We start from the raw sequence: 14,198 nt of genomic DNA, 5'->3' as shown, positions 1-14,198 counted from the left end.
GGCCCCGACGTAATCCTCAACCATGATCATTTTTGCAGGTTTCTGTAGCTGGATCAGGCACCGGAAGAGGCTCCCCAGCTGTAACTCTTGTGCAGTTACCTTCGGGCCAAACTGTACATGTCCAGGGAGTAATTCAGACACCACAGCCATCGGTTATTCAGTCACCACAAATACAAACTGTTCAGGTTAGCCTCCTTCCTGGATGATTTTTTTATTTTCCTGAACCTGTTTTTTCTTTCACTAATTTCTTCATTGATCATCTTTTCTGTGTTTAGCTTTTATGCCCCTCTTTATTAGACATTTGGAAGAATTTCTCTTTTATGTGTCAAGTGCACTGTACCCTGCTAGATTTATAGACCTAATTTAAGACTTGGAGTTTTGTTGTCAGTTTTTAATTTGCAGAATAATTGCCATATGGCAGTTCACTTCTTATTCAAGTTTTGCTCTTTAGCAAAGCTCTCCAGTGGTGCTTAAAAATATTTAGAGATTTCTTTAGAAATGTCCTATAAACACAGTAATATGAAGATGATAAAGCCGATACTGATTTAATGAATACTCAGATTACTAGGTAGATGGAAATTTGTCTCCTTTTAATTCAGCATATGTGATACTTAGAAAATAATATATCATTGTGACCTTGATGTTATATATCATGTACCCTTCTCAGATTAAACCTTGGTTTTTGTAGACATAATTATTATTGTGGTTGTGATCCAGAGAAATATTTTATTATTAATTATTATCAAGGTTCATCATCAGTCCTTAATATTTCTTCCCGCTAATTTTTTTGTGTGTCCATAGTTGTAAATGAATAAGTATACCTTTTTAAAGTATGTATTTTTTAAAATATGCTTTTCTTGTTTACTGAATTTATGTCTGTTAGGTCAGTTTCTTACTGTCTTTTATATGATTAAATTATTTGACCCCAACTGTGGGGTCAAAACATGTGGAAAACAGAAATGTCTGTTTAATCAGTCTTGTCTTTTTCCTGCATGTTTGAGTAGTTTATTGCGGAGTAAGGGCGAGAGTTGCAACATTGTATTTAAGGTGATAAATCCAGTTATCTTTTCCTGTGTTGCTCAAAGTATAAGAATTTTCATCATAGTCTTATTTAAATTATAAGGGCCCTTGAATTCAAGAGTTTCTGATTCTTTCTGACCCTAATTATAAAACAAAGTCTTTCTACTGACCTCTTGGTATTTTGACATTTATTGGGTTACAGATAATTCTGCTTAGTTTTAACCTGGCTGGCACTGGAGAAAAGTATTGTCTTATATTTGGCGGCTTTTGGGGTTTTTGTTAAATGAATGGTTTAATTATCTTTGTAGAGACAAGTGCCGATGGAGCTTGTCTTAGAATTTGTATCTGTTGGACAATAGGCAAGTCATTTAATCGCTCCGCATGACCCCTAAAATTGGTGAAAGAAAAGCCTGCCTTACCTAGAGGAATGGGGAGTGGGTATGATTATATGAGAGAAGTATGAAAATAAAGTGATAAATAATTCGGTGCTTTTGATTCTATTCATTTTGTATGTATGCGTCTATGTGTGAGGGTATCCATGACCAAAAACCAAAAAAACAAATGGCCATATGTGTCAGTAAACAGGCATACACATCCAAGTGCTTTGGGAATGATTTTTTCCCGTATTGTTATTTTGATGAGTTCTTTTAATTGTGCCCAAATCAAATCTTATGTAAACATAATACTAAGTACAGTGATTTTTGTAAACTACCTTAGGCCTTTGGAATTAAATGGCTGAAAAAAGTGAGAGCAGTAATGTAGAAGTTATTTTAGTTTTCTTTTTCCAATTATCATGTTACTGCATTGAATATTACTTGGCTTGAAAAGTAAAATCATGCTTAAACCTCTGATCTTAACTTGCTTTTAAGGAGAAATTCCTTAGTTTGATGTTCAAGCCCTGCCACCATCAAGCCCCAACCTATTCTTTGTAAAATAAATCCTAACTTTAACTAGCCTTGCTTACTCACTTGTTTACCTTCTGGGTTTTTTTGTTTTTGTTTTTGTTTTGTTTTTCCTACTTTGGACCTATCTAATGCCTAATTTGAAGACCTAGCTCAAGTCAGCTATGGTATGGTGAAAAGAGCAGCAAAATGGCAACTATGAAGCCTAGGTGCTTTTTTCTGCCTCTACCACTCATTTACTCGCCTACTGCTTGGTTTGAAGGGCTCTTTCAGGTTTAGGATCTGAGAGCTTACATGTCTGATGTTTAGCCCTTTCTTGTGAAGCCTCACCTTACCTCCCAACCAGTCTTCCCTTTGCATTTTTGTGTTATTTATTATCTGTTACCATTCATTTCCACACTTCTTCACGAACTTGTTTCACAATTTAAATGTTTGCAACTCTGCTTCTTCTCCTTAACCAGATTTGAGCTCCTTTGGTCCAGGTTCCCTATATTTTATAACTTGGTAGCTTCCACAGTCCCTGACTTTGAACAAAACACACATAGACCCATAACCACTGTTTATTGAATGAGGGAGATCATTTGTTTTATGATGTATTTCAGAAATTCTTGTATTATAGGTAGCAACAATTGCAGAGACAGATGAATCTGCAGAATCAGAAGGTATAATTGCTTCTCATAAACGTAGAGAAATCCTTTCACGAAGACCCTCTTACAGGTAAGTTAACTACCTATTGCCCATAATACTTTTTATAAAATGTAGAATAATTATACATCAAATCGATTTGTCCATTATAGCTTTTCCATTAAAAATCTCTTAATTGTTTATGTTGTTAAATTATGTTTTAGAAAAATACTGAATGAACTTTCCTCTGATGTGCCTGGTGTTCCCAAGATTGAAGAAGAAAAATCTGAGGAAGACGGAACACCCCCTAACATTGCTACCATGGCAGTTCCGAGTAGCATATATCAGACTAGCACGGGGCAATACAGTATGTATGCTACCATTCAATTTGGTACAGCTCTAGCTTTAAGTCTTCTGTGGTTACGTTGAAGTAACTTGGATTTTGGCATTAAATTATTCCATTTGAAAATGCATCGACAGTACCAAAATGTGTCATAGAATGAAAAGTGTATGTTAAACCAGAGAGATTTGTATTGACAGCTGTCAAATACTTTTGAAAAGTAAAAAAAAATTACTACTGAATATAGAAGAAAAGTTGGGCTAAGAATAAACAAGGAAGGATTTTTCCTATTTATATGATTATATTCATCTCTAGTAAAATTTAAAACTTACTGTTTTCTGTTGTCTTTATGGTACATGCAAACATGATAAGATGTCAATGTCTGTATTTCATTCTTGTTGGCTTTTTGTTACCAACAATTACATATTATAATTTCTAATTTAAAGAGATACACTTGTGTTTTAAATTTGTTTTAAATGTAATTCTGTTTTCACTACTCTTTACTGTATTAATTTATGCTACAGTTTTTCCTAAAAGAGAACGGAAAATGTTTTATCTTTTTAAAACATAGCAGTCAGACAGATTATTTTATTTGAAATTTTAAGCATTGGAAGCTTTAAATAAACAATACATTTACATTTAGTCTTGTGCATTTTAATGGATTGTGAATTCTGTGCTTTTTGTTCGAATTAAAGCACTAGTTTTTTCCCAAATAAAGAACAAGTTTAATACATAAAAATATCTTAGTAAAAGAGAATAGTTGAAAAGAAAAGGGGAAAATAACAGGAAAAGTATATAAGAGAAGTAAAATTTTTTAAAAAGCTAGCTACGTAGGTGCTGATATGACACTGCATACTGTGTTGGTCCAGATAAGAGTTCAGATTTATTTTCTGTTTTTCCTTTGAAAAATAGTAATGCTTGAAAAAATCCTTAAGGTGTAATTTAAAACCTGGTTATTAAAGCAAGCTGTAATCTTCTTTGATACATGGTCTTTATCAAATATCTAGGCATTAGATTATTTAGCGTTTTTCTTGTAGTGGTGGTAGATCTGCACTATTAAAGTAATTCTCCTTTATAATTCTGGTTCTTTGCATAACTCCTACCATGATGGCAGAATAGGGAGGTAATTTGTCCACAGCCCTGACAAGGTACCAAATGGGCACGTCCAAAGCCAGCATTAGGAAAATAAAACTGCCCACTGTCAGTAAGAATTGTAACTTAACACTGTCACTTCTCTTTTATGAATTCTCTTATTTATATCCTTTATTTGTCTGGTCAACTGAGGCTATATGGTGGGAGTTTAGAACCGTAAATTTGAGTTTGCTAACTGGTATGCCTCTGAATGTGGTGAACAGGTCCCATGCACAACTAGGCCCTCGTCCCGTCAGTTCCCAGAGCTGCTGGTGTCTCCTGGCTGGTCAGCTCTGGCCTTGTGCACCTTCATCTATTTATTTCATTATGCATACATAATATGTACCCATCTTATAGTTTTCTGTTTGCATCAGGACACAGAAAAGGTTGGAAATTACTGCTGACCTAACGCTAAGACATCTTAAAGTTAGGAGACAGTCTAAAACGCTGTTTTCTTAACATTGTTCTGGCATATCCTAATGCTGTTTAGGAATTCTGGGGGAAGCAGCTATCCCTTTACATGACGATACAGAAGGAGATGCTATAGGTTAATTTGCCTAGTTTATTGGCTGAAAAATTGAAATTATGGAAACATAATTGGATTGAGAGAACATTGAAGCTGGAGCCAATGTAGGTAGAAGCCTGGGCTTGGGCATCCAGAGACCTAGCTTCTGGTTCTTGTCCTGCTATTCCCTAACTCAGTGATGGGCCAAGAAGCTTTATTTTCACATCTCTTTGAAGGGGGAATAATACTAAATTGCCAAACCTCCTGAGATAGTTAAGAGGACAAAAGGATTTTGATAAAGGGTAAATGTGGGGGACAAAAAGATTTGCTACGTTAACACAAAACAGAGAAATGTAAGTTAGCTATGACTAGTCTCCTTCACTGTCATTAAGCTTCTCCCTCTGGCCAGCTTCATTGCCTTTGCTCCTTGGTACTTTTAGCATGGGTGCCCTCACAGCAGGGGTTCTGCTTTAAACCTCTCTGTGCTTTTGGGGGCTGGGGGGTGGAAGTGGAGTCAGGACCTCTGGTTGAGTACTAGAAAGGCAAATGCTCAGAAGTTAGACATGTATCTCTGCTGCAGAGGTCAGGGGCTGTTTGTTACTTAGGTGTCATAATTTGAATCAATACAGTATGATCCTGGCATTATTTTAATGTGAAGTTGTGGTTTTCTGTATATAGTCTGCAGATAAAGATTGTCATTTATTGGTTCATGCAAAGCAATTCAAAACTCTCTATTGTCATTGTTAAAAATGCATTTCTGATTCATTTTAAATTTTATTTTTAATAAATCATTGTATTTGTTAAAAATGCATTTCTGGGATATTTAGTAATCTTTGTTTATGTAAATATTTATTTGAGAAATACCTACTGATATTTGAACATTTTAGAAGGAATTTAATTCAAGGGTAGATGGGTATTTACACATACATAAGATCCATTTTCATTAATCGTATTTCTTACTAGGAATAGTTTAACAGGCATTAATGCTTTTAATGTTGGACCTAAATATGTCTGGACATAGAAATAATTCCTGGAGTCCTTGAGTTCTTAGGTTAGATGAGTTAATTTTACAAGAATTTCTGGAGATTTTTCAATGTATTTGTATATACGTATATTTTTTAAAAAGATTTATTTATTTATTTCTCTCCCCTCCCCCCCTCCACCCTGGTTGTCTGTTCTCTGTGTCTATTTGCTGCGTCTTCTTCTTCCGCTTCAGTTGTTGTTAGCGGCACGGGAATCTGTTTCTTTTTGTTGCGTCATCTTGTTGTGTCAGCTCTCCATGTGTGCAGCACCATTCCTGGACAGGCTGCACTTTCTTTCACGCTGGGCGGCTCTCCTTCCGGGGCACACTCCCTGCGCGTGGGGCTCCCCTACGCGGGGGACACCCATGCGTGGCAGGGCACTCCTTGCGCGCATCAGCACTGCACATGGGCCAGCTCCACACGGATCAAGGAGGCCTGGGGTTTGAACCGTGGATCTCCCATGTGGTAGACGGACGCCCTAACCACTGGGCCCAGTCCACCACCTATATACATATTTTTGAGACCACGTTGTGACTTTTTGCAAAATCTTTTTAGGTTTAATTCTTTCTTTAACTTTTATCCATGTGTGACTGTCCCCCAAACTGTTTTGTTTCTTTTTTATAAAAAGATCATTCCTTTAGATTAATTCTTTTTATTTTGGTGTAATGAGTGTTAGTTGCAGTTAAAAACAAAAAGAACTAAATATATATCAAAGTTGAAGAAATAAAAATAAATGTACTCAAGTTTTCTCATATAAATGGTTACATTTTTAATAGTTGAAAGCTAGATATTTGACAGAAGTTAGCTTATTTCAACTTACTATTTTTTTAATCACAAAATCTAAAAAGTGAAAGTTAGAAGATATTATTCCTTGGTGTGAGAAAAATAACTTAAAATAGACAGGAATTCATTATTTTAATACCAAGTGAGTGAACAACCCTTTAAAAACCTTCACTAAACTACAGATCTTAGTAATAGATTTGTTGTATGATAATTAAGTGATTCTGGTCAAAGAAAATCTGTTCTTCTCAGGAGAATATTTCTAAAAGAATGAGGATGGTGGTTCCAGATAGTTCTAGAATTAGTAAGGAATATACTTGCAGCATAAGACATAAAAAATATGCATTTAATGAGAATGAATTCATAAAAGCATAGTAAAAACTAAAATAATTTAAATGTGTGATGATTCTTAATTAAATTTTCTAAATGACATTTTTTTCCTCTTATTCCCCTCTCTACAACACCCAACCCCTTGCCTTACCATTAAGGACTATCACCCAGGACTTCAAGTTATTATTTTTTTCTACCTATTCCTTGCCTCTTTGTTTATACCTACCTTATTTTACTAGGAATCTATTAGAATGAATCTCTATTAATTCATCTTTATTGGAATTCTTATACACTAAAGGTAAGTGAATCAATCCAAAATCCACCAGTATGAAAAGATATGGGAGCTTTGTAGACTGCTTAAAGAATTCAGAATTCTCAGACTCATGTGCATCAACACCAATTCCATTTCTTCATAAAAGGAACTTACGCATGATAGTTGTACACATTCTAATGTTAAGTACAGTCACATTTGGTATTCTTAGGTATAGTGATTTCACTTACATTCCCACAAGGTAACTGCTTTCAGAGCAAATGCAGTAGGTACTACTTAATGTAAACCTGGCTATTTAACCCTGGTGTTGCATACCCCTTATCACACAATGTCATTTTAGCCTTCCATATGTGGGGCGCACTTTCCTTTTTGTGCTCACTTTTTAAATTTAAAGCTGAAAATTCGTTGAAAGGAAGATCTGTTCTTTTTTTTAAGATTTATTTATTTATTTCTCTCCCCTTTCCCCCCCCACCCCGGTTGTCTGTTCTCTGTGTCTATTTTGCTGCGTCTTCTTTGTCCACTTCTGTTGTTGGCAGCGGCACGGGAATCTGGGTTTCTTTTTGTTGCGTCATCTTGTTGTGTCAGCTCTCTGTGTGGGAGGCGCCATTCCTGGGCAGGCTGCACTTTCTTTCACGCTGGGCGGCTCTCCTTCCAGGGCACACTCATTGCACGTGGGGCTCCCCTACGCGGGGGACACCCCTGCGTGGCACGGCACTCCTTGTGCACATCAGCACTGCGCATGGGCCAGCTCCACACAGGTCAAGGAAGCCCGGCGTTTGAACCGCGGACCTCCCATGTGGTAGAAAGACGCCCTAACCACTGGGCCAAGTCCGCCACCAGATTTGTTCTTTTTAAAGTAGTTCAGTGAAGTTTCATTTATGAATCTTTTGTCATTTGGAATAAAGGTAGTTTTAAACTAGAATCAATTAAACATTTTCATGTTTATATACTTAAGTTAACTGATAATGTAAAGGTTTAGAATTTTTTAAATGTTAGCATTAAATAATGAGTGCTCAGAAGAAATCTTAATTTAAATAAATTCTACTTCATTTGGTCCTCAGATTTTTTCCCATTCTGCCACCCTTTTCTTACTCATCTGTCTCTTCTTCTTTACTGGTTATACAGATCTTTTACAATTTTTTTTTGGTTAAAAAAATTTTATACCAGAATTCTTGAATTTTCATCCCCATAATATTTCCTTCTTTAGTGGAGAAAAAAAAAAATTGATTTCCATTTATTCATTGCCATTGGCTCAGTGAGTAGTGGAAGTGTTCGATTTTTAAGCACAGCTTTGTGTTCCAGGAATTTTTTTTAGAACTTTTTGCCTAGATTAGTTCATCTGATATCATTCTGATTACCGTGGTATATGGTAAATGGGGGGAGGGGGAGGGGAGGAGTTAAGGGGGAGAACAAACCTTACTTGGGTTAATACTGATTTGAAATTAAATACTATGATCATATAAGGATGTATATAAAGATGTTTGTATAACAGCTTAAACTAAAACTAACATACTAGAAATATATTTAGCAAATTATTGAATTTTACCCTATCTAGACTGTTTACTTAAGGTCATCGGTCCAACATTCAACCAGTGGGTAGGGTGACCTACTTAATTATGGGGTATATAACCCACCTGAGAATTTAGAAGGAAAAAAATTTATTTAGGTGGCTCCCAGAACAACTAGGACAATGAGTCCTAGCCTCTCCTCACCATTACTACCTGCAAATAACATCCTAACAGACTTTAATAAATTAATAATGGATGTTGGAGTAGAGTGTAATTGGTTATATATTATATAGCAATTAATTATATTAATAAAATATATTTATCAATTATAATCTAGCTGTTCATTTTTTATTCAATTTATATGAAACTAATATTAAAGATTTCTTGTAAGATAAAAATAACTATGCATTTAAAGTGATTGGGAAGGTAAAATAGATGATACAAAATTTGAGAAAATCCCCATACTAAATTTAGGGGAAAAATTTTTGCTAAAACAGAAGACGTGTGACTAAATTCACTCAATTAATTTCATCTTATTTTTTCTTTTGCTTAATTTACCTTGATGTATGTTTACTAAAAAGATATATTACACTGTCCTTTAAATACTTTGCACCCTAAAAAGCTTTCTCTTCAAATCTTTTGAACACACACACAGCCTATTTCCAATAACCCAAAGCATTTAGAAATTTTATTGGCAAACATGAGATAACATTTTGAATGGGAAGGACCTCTCTCATTGGCTAATGCCAAAATTAAGAGTGTCTTCGGTATAAAATTGAAATCTATGCTAAAGTATGAGACTTGTCAATAGGAGCAATATTCCTCCATGAGCCAGTGTCTGTGTATAGCTTTTATTTTCCACATCTAATTTCATAATAACTTGATCAGAGATAAAATGACAGAGTAGTTTCTTGACATGTTAGAATTAACAATCTGAATGCAGAATTTTGGTTGGACTATGGGGAAAGATTTATTGAAAAACAGTTAAGGATCTTTGTTCTCTACCTTTTTTCATGGTTCTTACCCTTGGAAGCACCTACTCTCACCTCAGATTTACTAGTTGAAAAGCTTTATACTTGATGTTGAAAAACTAAGTTCTATAGTTGGAATTTGTGGCCATATTTCATTTAACTCTACTAAATTCACAAATGGCATATGTTGGCGATAGTAGTCTCTCTTTAGGAAATGATAGCTTCATTCATCATTGGTTGGCTGGTTTGGTTTTGTTTTTTTGAGTGGGGGGTGCCTGTCTTGGGCTAGGCCTTGTACTTAAATGATGCTAATGCCTTTTTATACTTTGTGGCTACACTGTCTATAGGTGTTCTTTCTAAGCACAATTCCTGTGTCATCAAACTAATTATCAACTGAAAGTACACATTCAAGTATATGGCAAAATATGAAATTCATTCATGTTCTGCCATGAAAATCTAAGAAAGAAATCTCATGCTATTTTCATACCTCTTTTAAGAAGTTAGCATAGTTAGATCCCTCTCAAACCCTTTTATTTATAAGGGGTGAATCCTGAGACCCTGGAACTCTTCGGAGAATTGTAAAATCCTGTTTTTAACATTTATACAGACTATAGTGCTCTAGGAGGAGCCAGATAAGGAAAGTAATATAATATGGTTTCTCCATCTCTGCGCTATTAACATTGTGTAACTGACTCCACTTTCTATGGATCGTATTCTAATAGTAAGATATCAGTGAGCTAAAATGCAGAGAATATGTGTTGAAATCTTTTTTAAAAAATGTTTATCTCATCTTTTTGTGTTAGGCACTAGAACCTTAGGTCAGAGAATTGAAGATTGGTGGTTGTTGTCGTTGTCATCATGGTGGTGGTGGTTGCTATTTCCATGGTTCTGAGAGGTTTATATTATCAGGTGATCATCTGCATGGTTTTTTGCTTAGATTCCATTAAAGAAATTTGGGGATGACTTGGAAATACTCCGAATATATTTTAGATACTATTATAGTATTCCTATAAGGCATTTACATTGGCTTATAGGTATTAAATTATTCTGATGATGGCTTATTTTTGTCTAAATTGTAGAGTCTAATCAGCTAGTTTATAAGTGATTTTTAAAAAAGGGTACCTCTTTTTGAGTGCCTTGTGTCTAAATTAAAGCATGCAGTCCTAATCTTTACCTTAAAGTATTCGGACCCCTCAAATATTTTATTATTTTATTGTATTTTCTTCTTTTTTTTGGAGGTACTGGGGATTGAACTCGGGACCTTGTACGTAGGAAGCAGGCACTTAACTGAGCTACATCCACTCCCCCCTTAAATGTTTTGAACGCTACTTATTTGTCTAGTAGAATGAAATTTAAAAACATTTGTCAAGTATTTTCTTGAGGCTTTAAGTTTAAATGTTACTTTAAAACATGGCTGGGAAATCTCAGTATCTAGAGGAAGTCTACCTCATATTTGTTGCCATTAGCTGTAGTTATTCAAGACTCTTTTGTAGAGGTAAATTTTATAGCACAGGTTCTGCCAATACAATTACCTTTTAAGATCTTTTCCAACTTAACATTTTATATTTCAGGATTCCCCTGAAATAGTCAAAATGGTAAAAGTTACAGTTTTGTAGCCTTGAGCTTTAAAACCAAAATATATAACTAACACATTCCTTTAAAGTCTACTTTCTTTTGATGATAAATTAGAAAAGCGGTTGGCTGAATTAAGGTATGATTCATTGTAATGAAGGTACAAATTCATTGTAATTGTGAGGCTCAAATGGAAATGTCATTGACCATTTCTTAAGGTTGTTTATCTATAATTAAACACATCTGAAAGAATGGAGAAAATCAAGAAGCTGGACACTCCTTGTTTGCATCTCCACTCTTCCTCTGAAATAATTCAGTTGGATGGATGCCAGGAAGGAGGAAAACTGTGGGGTCTAAGAATTTCACACAATTCTCAAAATATTTTCAAGTGTGTTTGAGCATTTTCTCAGAATACTGTCCCAGGAAGGAGCTGATGTTCCTTATCAATTCAGCATAGAGAAATAAGGGTAATTTGAGAATGAGAAGCCATGTTAACACATAGATCCAGAGTATATTCTTCCAGTATGGGATTATTAAAAATTAATCTCGAAATTCTCTAATATTTCTTTTCTCTTTCTGTTAAGTTGCTATAGCCCAAGGTGGAACAATCCAGATTTCTAACCCAGGAACTGATGGTGTTCAGGGACTACAGGCACTAGCAATGACAAATTCAGGAGCTCCTCCACCAGGTGCTACAATTGTACAGTATGCAGCACAATCAGCTGATGGCACCCAGCAGTTCTTTGTCCCAGGCAGCCAGGTTGTTGTTCAAGGTATATTTTCTTAATTTAATACATTTAGAATACCTATGGATTACTATATCACACCATTTAGTGGTAATTTCATAGTTTTCTGAACTCAACTGGAGGTAGATTTGGAGGGGGGGCACTTAAAAAGGCTTGAAGAAGAGATACTATAGTACATTAAACAAGTTAAATAAATTCTATGATTTTCACTTTTTAGCAGGTTTTACTGATTCTAAAGAAAGGTTGAATTCAGGGTTGTATGAAAAGAAGGGAGTTGGAAACATAAATACACTTTCTAACTACATAAATATCCTTTGTTTGGGGATTACATCCTGTACCTAATATATTTGTAACATTACCTAATCTATGAGGATTTAATTCATTGGATTTGGGGTTTTCCCCAGTGCATTGACTCAAGTCTAATTTCCAGACAACTCATTTCAGAATACATGTTGGTTTTTCTTTAGACAGTTCTTAGTACATGTTAAATCTGAGGTACCCATCCTAACTCATATGGAAGCTGACAGAAGTGAAATAAAGCACTTGGGATATAACCCTAAGCTTTGAGAGTTCTCTAAGATTTCAGTTAAATTTGGGTTTTACCTTATTTTAATTCCATTCAGTTGTGCTTCTGATAACTTATAAGAGGTGTGTCTAATACTTTCAAAAATCCTGTATTTTAATTTACTTATATTACTCTTGGTCCATTAGTGCTATAGCACTAATTTTAGGAGAGTACTATCAGTTATTTTAGTTTGAAAGTCTTTTTTGCAAGTATGGGAGAAAGATGATTATAATTGATGCACCTCTTGATGATTTAGCTTTACTCAAATATTTTAGGGGTTAGTGTGGAATATAATAAAACTGTATTAAGAACTGAAGTAGTGGCATTTATGAGGTAAACCTTCATAATATTTACCTGATACTTTAATCTGTTCTTTTAAATATAAAATTAAAACCTTCTGTAAATTTCCCTCCTACTCATGAATACTTTATATTTAAATTTATAATCTTAAAGAATAATCGGTTCTCTCATTTTATCTTTTTTACATGGAAAGTCTACAGCAAACTTGATACTTTTACAACAAAGGGGTTTTTTAAAATATTTGTTTTACATAGGTAATATACGTATAAGGTTTGTACTTTGGGGTTTTACCTTTTTCTCCCATGAGTCACAATGCTATTCTTCTACATTATCTTCTATGAGCTTTGTAGTTTCACCTTTCACATTTAAGTCCTTAATTCATCTGGGATTTACTTTTGAATCTAGTGTTAGGTGGGACTCCATTTTCTTTTTTTCTCCACTTATGGAGCTGGTTTCCCCTATTGTTTTATCCTTTCTCCTTTGCTTATGGGGCAACCTGAATTATACAATAGGTTCTCCTAAATACTTAGATCTGCCTCAGAACCCTCCCACTCTGTACCATTTGGTTTTTTTTTCTGTATGCCAGTACCATACTGTTGTATTATCTCATGGACAAGTTCCCCTTCTTTGTTTTCTTTTTTCTGTTTTAAATGCCTAACTTAGCTGTTTGTTAACCATTAATATTTCTTATGCATTTTGGAATGTTTGAGTTTGTAAAAGAAAATTATTTTCTTAAAGATTAGATTACATTTATTAATGGATTAATTTAGGAAGAACTGAAGTCTTTATAGTATTAAATTAACCTACCCAAAATTATAGAATGTCTCTTTCAGACAGGTCTTATTTTACTTCTTTTAAAAGTGTAAAATTTTTCTCCATAGGGTTTTGCATATTCTTTGTTCAGTTAGTTCCTAAATGCTTTATGGTTTTGGTTGCTATTATGAATAATGCCTTATTTTTCTATTACATTTTCTAGTTAGTTATTGCTGATGGACAGAAATGTTACTGCGTTTTTTTATAAGTTGATCCTTTCTCTCTCCATCGTGTGGAACTCTAATTCTAATGATCCACAGATTCTTTGTGACTCGGTCTGAATATGTATATCATTCACAAATGTTTTGTTTCTTTCTTTCCAATCTATTACTCTTGCTTTCTTCCCTTCTCTCCCTTCCCCTTCTCTCCTCTTCCCTCCCTCTCCATTTTGTTTCTGTTTTTGTTTTAAATAAATGGTGGTCAGGTTCTCAGTCCTTGTCTTTACTGATCCCTCAGCAGGATTTAACACTGCTGCTTCCTTCACTTCTCTGATGCTGCATTCTCTTTGGTTTTTCTTCTCTCTCCCAGGCCTCTTTCAGTCTGCTTTTCTAGGCTCATCTTCCTCTGCGCCTCTCCTGAACGTGAGCGGAGTTCCTCAGGGCTGGATGGCTGGTCCTCCTCCAGGCTGCCTTGAGGTACCCTCCTGGCTGAGCCCTGCCCTTCTCGTGGCTTAACATAGTTAACTATGTTCGTGAATCCCGCTGGCTACTTGGATGTCCCTCGCACTCTTGACACATCTCTTGACTACTTAAACCCGAAATGTGGCCTTATCGTTTTCAACACCAAATTTCCTTTTCT

At 35.0% G+C, this 14,198-nt stretch overlaps 1 protein-coding gene across 25 annotated transcripts in view; it reads left to right on the top strand.

Annotated features, from left to right (window-relative positions):
* Positions 1–14,198, top strand: part of CREM (cAMP responsive element modulator) — an 80,586-nt gene that overhangs the window by 49,936 nt on the left and 16,452 nt on the right. For 13 of the 25 annotated variants that reach the window (XM_071215426.1, XM_071215425.1, XM_071215424.1 and 10 more), the window contains 4 exons: positions 39–185; positions 2,542–2,639; positions 2,771–2,913; positions 11,561–11,749. In XM_071215426.1, coding sequence (XP_071071527.1) covers positions 39–185; positions 2,542–2,639; positions 2,771–2,913; positions 11,561–11,749 — 577 coding nt within the window. The remainder of the gene's footprint in view (positions 1–38; positions 186–2,541; positions 2,640–2,770; positions 2,914–11,560; positions 11,750–14,198) is intronic. The other 12 variants (XM_071215431.1, XM_071215430.1, XM_071215428.1 and 9 more) reach the window with 2 other exon arrangements.

Source organism: Dasypus novemcinctus, chromosome 5, assembly GCF_030445035.2.
Source record: "Dasypus novemcinctus isolate mDasNov1 chromosome 5, mDasNov1.1.hap2, whole genome shotgun sequence".
Taxonomy (NCBI): domain Eukaryota; kingdom Metazoa; phylum Chordata; class Mammalia; order Cingulata; family Dasypodidae; genus Dasypus; species Dasypus novemcinctus.
This window is presented reverse-complemented; position numbering and strand designations above follow the sequence as displayed.